The 8,275-nt window shown below is 33.4% G+C and overlaps 1 protein-coding gene across 1 annotated transcript; it reads right to left on the bottom strand.

The window, feature by feature from the left end:
- Positions 1-7,253: 7,253 nt before the first annotated feature.
- On the bottom strand, positions 7,254-7,848 carry LOC132054447 (uncharacterized protein At4g14450, chloroplastic-like). Its single transcript, XM_059446454.1, has one exon. It carries the CDS (start codon positions 7,778-7,780, stop codon positions 7,430-7,432), a length of 351 nt encoding a protein of 116 aa, XP_059302437.1. The 5' UTR covers positions 7,781-7,848; the 3' UTR covers positions 7,254-7,429.
- Between the last annotated feature and the right edge of the window lie 427 nt (positions 7,849-8,275).

Below are 8,275 nucleotides of genomic sequence, written 5' to 3'. Positions count from 1 at the left end.
GATCAGCGATCCATCTTCATTGTCACATGGGCATCCAAAAAAGCAAAGCTTGTTTCGAAATGGGAATTGGACGTGTGAGTGATGCTAAACTTTAAAGGCAGTTGAATACCTTAGCAAAAAAAAAAAAAAAAAAAGGCTGTTAATATATGACTGTTTAGCTGCTGCTGCTAATGTACGTTACAAACTTACAATTGATAGAATAATTGAGATTAAATTAAGAAGAACGTGATGCATAGAAATTGAACAATAAATGTGTGATTACGTAGAAGGATGGGAAGAACACATAAATGCATTGTTAAGATATCTAATAAAGTAGACAATTATTGTGGGAGGTGAAAAGTTGATTAATTAAATCTAGAGTTTTTGAGCTATTAAAAATAAAATAAATAGATAAAATGAAGGGGAAATGTCCGGAAAAAGGAGAAAAAAGAAAAATGATTTTACTGTGCCATGGGAAGCGCCACATCACTCGCTTACGCTAAATTTTATTACAAGAGTAATAAATATAGTATAAAGTATAAACTAAGGGAAAATTTCCTTTGATGGATAAAACATGATGAACAGAGATCAAAACAAAACTTAATTAGCCAAGACGTAAGAGCCAAAAAGAGAAGAAAAAAAGCTCAAATGACAAGACAGTAGGCAAAAAGAGGGAATTCAATTCAAAACATTAATGTTTTAGGCAGTAATTTCTCTACACCAGACTTTCTAGAATACGACTTCTTACATCATACGAAGATACCGTGTGTCCAGGGGCGGATGTAATGTGTTTGAGTGGGGTTCAATTGAACCCCAAACTTTCGACGTAAATCGTAAATATACTGTGTTAAATATCCGAAATATACATATATATTGAGTGTTGAACCCCAAACTAAAAGAGGCTGGGGGTTTAGTGGTTGGGTAGTTCACTCAGAAGGCTTATCCATGCTTGGAGATCTGTCCTAAAATTTTAAATCTTGAACCCCTAAAATTAAAATCCTGGATCCGCCTCTGCGTGTCTCTTTATCAATGTTTTAGGCAGTGTTACCAAATTTGTAGACTTACCCATTTACTTTCCGCCTTCTAGAAAACTCAGAAGCAACCAGAAGAAGAAAATTAAAAGACGTCTTACCTACAATTTTCATTGACAACACAAGTTTTATTTAGAAGTTTCTAGGAATAAATAGAGGATCAGCTCAACAAAACCGCGAGTCTAAAGTCAAACTTTATGGAGATGCCCTACATTTTTTTAAAGAAAGAAAAAATCGTCATATCTATTTTTATTTAAAGTCAACTTTTCTAACTTTTTAAATGTGAAGTCATTAACTGTTGTTTTATAATCCATTTGTTCTAACAAATCCTTTTCAATTGTTAATAATCTAGCTATCAAGGGCTCCTTTTTGGGATTTAATTAATTGATTCTTCAATTTTTGTTTTCTCTTTTTGGAATTAGAATATTTACAACAACATACCTAGTGTAATCCCACAAATAAGGTTTAGGGAGGATAGTTAAATTCTGATTCCCCGCTTTTACTATTCTTATTATTAAATATTCTAGAGATTGTTTCCCATAGACACTCGGCGCAAGCAAAAAGGATATTAAAACAGTATGGAATTACAGTATTTAATAATAAGAATAGAAAAGGCGGGGATTTAAAATTTAATAATACATACACACACATATATAGTAATTTTTTAGGAAAAGTGGAGCCCTCAAAAAGTTGGGACACCAAATCATTACTTTACTAGCCTTATGATCGAGGTGGCCCTACTTTCTAGATGAGCTAGATATTTCTAGACAAATCCATCAAGGTTACTACTCCTAATTTTACAGTATGGAACACTATGGTCAATGGTGGCGATAGGAATTTTTTTCCCTGATAGGCGATCAAAACTTCATCCAAGGCTACATTAATGATTGAGACTCAATATAATTTAACTACGGTCAAAGTTTTTCTCTATGGTCGTGGTTAAACTCGAGGAATAATATAGTAAGTTAATTCAAATCATGATTCAGACTTCAGAGCGTGTGGGTTCAAAATCATTGGACATTGGTTCGGAGTAGCTGAATCTAAGATAATTATTCATGACAACCATTAAATTGTTCGTGATGAATAATACATAATTAAGGTAAAGCTCTAACTCTTAAATTAAATCAAATCTAGGATTAAATCCAAGCGCCGTTGAATCAAGCTTTTAAGGAAATGAATCACATGAGACTCTATATTTGAGATATATAATCTTGAGAATTGTGACTCTCGTCGATCGTTTATTGATATCAAAATCATGTTAAATACATACTATATTTGAGCAGTATTGCCACTTTAGACAGTTGTTTAAAATTGAGGTTGAAATTGGAAAAATCAATTTGACTTTGAACTTGGAAAAAAGTTTGGATTTAGTTTTATGGCACAACGTTCGTTAAATTTGAATATTACCGGAGAAAGTTGAATATTAGAAAACTTTCACTTAAAATATGCCTTCCAGATCACAACTTTAGCTTCAAATAAAACATTAAAGTTCAAATGCAAATTGTTTCTCAATTATCAGAAACAAACAATAACTTACAAGTTGAAATGTCTTTATTTGCAAGTGAAGTCTACAAACAAACGCTACAACCAAAGTTATTAACAAAAAAACCTTTGAATAATTTGCTCAGAATTAGACTTGAAAGCAAGTAGTTTCAGACGTTAAGATAAATGGATACATTAGGACCTTCTCTTTTTTGTTTTGCTGAACTGACGATTTTATTAAAAGAGTTTAAAGTACAAGAACTGAAAAGCAAGAAGGGGTATATCTAAACGATATTACCCTGAAAGTGCGGAAATAGATCTAAACGATATTATCTCTAAACAGTCATTGTTTAGGTGATCAACTAAAAACATAGGGGGATTATCCCAAAATCTAGAGTCTCCCAATTGTAGTACTTGATCAGCAGTTATTTTGCCATGCTTTGCCAGCGTATGCGCAACTTCATTCGCCTCCCGGAATAGGTGCTGGAGTGGTGGGGTCTCCATTGCTTCCATTAGGAACCTGCAATCATTCAACATATTTGTGTGAGCTTCAATAATTATTTCATTGTTCAGGTGTCTTACCAGTGCATCGCAATCAAATTCCACTATTAGCGAGAAAAGATTTTTGGTGAAAGCAAGTTCCAATCCCTTTAGTAGTGCTTGAATTTCCGCATGTAATGGTGAGTGCGCATGAATTTTTGAGCAGTAGCCTTCTATCCACGTCCCTGTAGAGTCTCGGATTACGCCGCCTGCACCTCCCACATTGGTGGTTGTGTTAAGAGCTCCGTCTGTGTTAAGTTTGTAAAAGTTTGGTGGCGGCTTATTGATGGATTGCGGCGATGGCTGGCTAAGCGATAGTATTCAAGAGTTTGAGTCGTAATATTATATGTTTTGGTGATGTAGGAAGTGTGATTGAATAGGTTATTATTTCGGTTAATCCAAATGTGCCAAAGTGCAAAGGGCATTAGGATGGAGATAGGTATTTGTAGGGTGCGGTGGATCGTTATGCAATCTTGGGAGTTACAAAAATGCTTAATCCAGTGGATGGGGTCCTCCCCTTGTTGGGGAGTTTTGATATTTAGGATGCTCCAAACAGGACTAGCTTTGGGCATTGGAGGAAGATGTGGTCTACATCCTCGATTTCTGGGCAATGGCGACACTCCTTTCTATGCTTTGACATTTCTTACGAAGTGAAATCCGATAATTAATAAGCGTTTGGCTATAGCTTTTAAATATTTTCCTCTTATTTAAAATTTATGGAGATGGGGTCGAAGATGGAGTTGTATTTGGTTATACTTTATGCAAAGAATATTTGGAATAATGTTCATGTTTGAATATACCTAAATACAACTTCAGAAGTGAAAAGAAAATTGAAAAACAGGTTATAAGCTATTTCCAAATTTGAATACAACTTCAAGTTGAATTTGAAATTTGCATAATCAAACACTAATTTTCAAATAAAGTAATATTTAAAATTTTCAAAGAATATTTGGAATAATGTTCATGTTTGAATATACTTAAATACAACTTCAAAAGTGAAAAGGAAATTGAAAAACAGGTTATAAGCTATTTCCAAATTTGAATACAACTTCAAGTTGAATTTGAAATTTACATAATCAAACATTAGTTTTCAAATAAAGTAAAACATTATACTGAAAAGAAGTGAATATTTTTCATAGCCAAACAGGTCCTTTTTTTTTTTTTTTTTTTAATTTCGAGAAAACTAGCTTCTGGGGTCATTCCTTTTGATTATTATAAAATTAAGTACTCTCTTTTGGTGCACAAAAAATATACTCGTTTCAATTTATGTGAACCTATTTGACTAGACACGGAGTTTAAGAAAAAAGAGAGAACTTTTGAAATTTAAACTTGTGGTGTTAAATGAGTCACATATATTTTGTGTGGCTATAAACAGGGCCGTCTCAACAATATTGGAGGCTTAAAGCCAAACTTCAGAGAGAGGCTCTAGTCTTTTTTAAAGGAAAGATCGTCATATATATTTTTATTTAAAGTCTACTTTTCTAGATTTTTTTAGATGCGAAGTCATTAATTACTGTTTTAAAGTCGGTTTGTTCTAACAATTCATTTTCAATTGATAATATAGCTAACCCATTCAATCTATTTTGTGACATTATTGATCTTAGATATGATTTAGTAAATTTTAATTTTGAAAAACTTTTTTCGGCTGAGGCAACAATTACATATATAAAATACATCTTTAAGGAAAAAATGGGGCCCCAACGCGGTTGCTTTATTGGCCTTATAGTAGAGTCACCCCTGGCTATAAATCATTGTATTAAGGTAAATTGTTTCCAAATATAAAAGGGGTCATTTTTTTTTGGCACATACTAATAAGGAAATAGGTTCAAATAAATTGAAATGAAGGGAATAGTACAATTAAGTATTTTAGTAATACTAATTGTATGTTTGACCAAGCTCTTTAGAGATGAAATTTTGTTAAAATAATAGTTTTTAGATTTGAAATATTTGGCGAATTAAAAAAAGTGTTTTTGAGCAGCAACACAATTTTTTTTTCAAGAGAAAGTTAATTTTTCACGGTGCCATAAATATATATTTACTAAACTATCCCTCATTAATTTAACAAACTCCAATAAAATTGCTCCAAATTGAATAGTAGAGGGTTAAATTTGACCCAAATGAAGGAAAAATGTAATTGAGTTTTTGACAATTTTCCACATGGCATGCCACGTGTCATCCACGTGGAAAAATTGTCAAAACCATTTTCCATGTCGGATGTTGAGTCGAGGGTCTTTCGGAAACAACCTCTCTACCTGTCAAGATAGGAGTAAGGTCTGCATACACTCTATTCTCCCCAGACTCCATTTGTGAAGTTACACTGGGTATGTTGTTGTTGTTGTATTTTCCATGTCGGATGGCCGTTTGTTAAGAGGGTTATTTTTGAACCTTTAGAAAACGACAGGAACTTTTTTATTCGGATAGTGTTGCAGAGGCAAACTTAAACCTTTAATAGTAAAGGAGCAAATTTAGCCATTTTCCCTTGACGAAGAGACAGGAAGATACGTACCATTACAGAATACAAGGGGGAACAAGAGATATTATCAATCACTAGTGTGAAAGGAAGAATTTAAAAAAAGGAAGGAGCCAATACGTGATCATTAGTATTTACAACCATCCAAACAGGATGCTCTTTTATTTCTACTGTTTCTGCACTTTGAAACTTTCATGGGTCTATCATTTCTTTCCATTTGGACAAAAACATGGAAAGGCTTCGGTTCTGTTATTGGTTGACAACTTCCTTAATGGCAATCTCAACCCTTCAACTTTAAGACATTAACACTTAAGGCAGGATTGGAGCAAAAATCTCGGTTATAGTGTTAATTGCCTGAATAAAACAAGAACTAGCTAGAAAATAACGCTCTTGAACAAAACATGAACGGAAATAACGCTTGCTTGAATAGAACATAAATTAGGAAATAACGCTTGCTTGAACAAAACAAAAACTAGGTAATAACGCTTGCTTGAACAAAACAAGAACTAGGAAATAACGCCTAGTCAAGGTAATTTTCAAACTGAACATTGAGCAAAACTGAACAATATGAAGAGTTATTTGGCAACTATACTAGTTGAAAAATGCATGTATGATGTATCTCATAAAACATTTAAAGTATGTTTCGCAAATTGTTGTCCAAGAGGAAGTCTTTCTTCTTACCTTTCGCCTAAAAACCCAAGTCTAAAAGGGCATATATAATTCAATAAAATGACGAGGTTCACGCAAATTGATCCAAACACATCAGTATAAGAAAAAGAATCTAAATTTGGTATCATTTGTCATCCAATTACCTTTTCGTTTCATGAAAAGTCCCACACCATTCGCATTTGCCCCTTCTAACACTGTCCAGATGGTGGTGCCAGTAAACAAAAGCACTAAACTTTTTTGTTTTCGGTATAAAAAAAGTATTAAACTTTCGCCTGTGCCACTTTTTGTCTTTAACAATTAACACCCAAGTTCCTTATCAACATTGAGGGGGGATGAACGGTGGCTGCAAAAATCGAGTTTGCTCAATGGATATCTTTGTCTTCAGTAACCAAAAACTTGTTAATTGCATAGATTGTTCATCCTTAGGGGGCGAAGAAGGGTTAAAACTCTACAGACTACAATTAACAAAGTGTTTAGAAGGCTAAAACTACATCATCTGCTTCAATAAAATGAGAATGTGCACGAAAATGTAACCTAACACCATCAATATAGAAAAAAGAGAAACAAATTCAAATTTGATCCCGATTTGTTTTTCATTTATCATTCATTTACCTTTTTTTTTTTCAAATTAAAGCCCCAGACCATTAATTTCATATCACAATTGCCCCTCCATTCAACACTGTCCAGGTTGGCTCTGACTGGATGCTGGTGCCACCTAAGTAAACAAAAGCACTAAACTTTTGCCTATGCCAATTTTCGCCTTCTACGCCAAGGGGTCGTTTGGTTCAAGGGATTGGTGGATATTTTAGAATTAAATTTGAGATTAAATTTATATTTTATTTGATTGAAGAAATAAATTTTTACCTTTTAACCACACAAAGTATAAATTGTTAATCCCAAACTTAAATATCCCATCATATCAAATTGTTATTTTATCCCACCTCTCGGATAAAATAAATTAGTTTAAAAATTATAATTCGACGACTATAATCCACTCCAAGTTCCTTATCAAAATTTGAAGTTTTTTTTTTTGGGGGGGGGGGGGGGGGGGGGGGGGGGTTGTGGGGTGTTGCAAAAATCGATTTTGCTCAATGGTATCCTTTTTCATAAGTAACCAAAACTTGTTAATTGTACAGAATTGTTTCATCCTAAGACGAAAAATTTCTAAAAACACTAGAGATAACTATTAACAAAGTACTCTATTTAGAACGCTAAAAAACCTACACGTTACATAAGCCAAAACTACATCTATCAATCCTCATCGTCTATCAGCACTTCCTACAAAAGGCACCAACGGAGCCACTGGCTCATAACAAAACGGGGCGGCAGGATGCTGCCAATTCTTAAACATCATAACCGCATTCTCTGTCTTGTCTTTTCTCACATCTTCCTTAACAACCGAACTCGAAAAAGCATTTATCGCTGCTTTCAAGTTATCCGATTCAGGTGAAGTTGGAGAAGTAATCAACGGCGATAAAAGCGGTATCGCAACTTTCCAATCAGTTACTCGTTCTACTTTTATCGAGGCTGGCGAGAGCCGTTGTAACCTGCTTGGTTTTTGCCTGTCACCTAAAGAAGAAGAAGAAATCTGTTGTGTTTTTTCAGCCATGTAAAAAGGTCAATATATTCTTAAAGTTTGTGGATTTTAGGGTTGCTGAGAGAGAGGAGAGGAAGGGTATAAATAGGGGGAATGTGCAGTGCATGAAAAGTCGAAAAAAGGTGGATACAGATTCCAGTCAATGGTCAAAGAAACGGAACCACAGAAAAAGGAGAGACAAAAGCAGTTTTTATGTGACGTTATTAGCACCCAATGTTTAAATTTATATATTTTATATAACAGTATTTTATTCCTTGAAAACTGAGAAAAGATTTTGTTAAAATACATGTCAAATATTTTTCAAATTTGTCATTTAAATATATATTTTAACATACTTGCTTTATCTTGACCTACTTACCTTATTAGTCCATTCCTAAGATAATGATACGTTTCTACATTAAAAAATATATAAACATAAAAGTTTTAGTTTACTATTTAATAAATCTTTTTATAGCTACACATATATTATGATATATTTAAGATCATAAGTTTAAAAAAAATTATAAT

Source organism: Lycium ferocissimum, chromosome 4, assembly GCF_029784015.1.
Source record: "Lycium ferocissimum isolate CSIRO_LF1 chromosome 4, AGI_CSIRO_Lferr_CH_V1, whole genome shotgun sequence".
Lineage (NCBI taxonomy): Eukaryota > Viridiplantae > Streptophyta > Magnoliopsida > Solanales > Solanaceae > Lycium > Lycium ferocissimum.
This window is presented reverse-complemented; position numbering and strand designations above follow the sequence as displayed.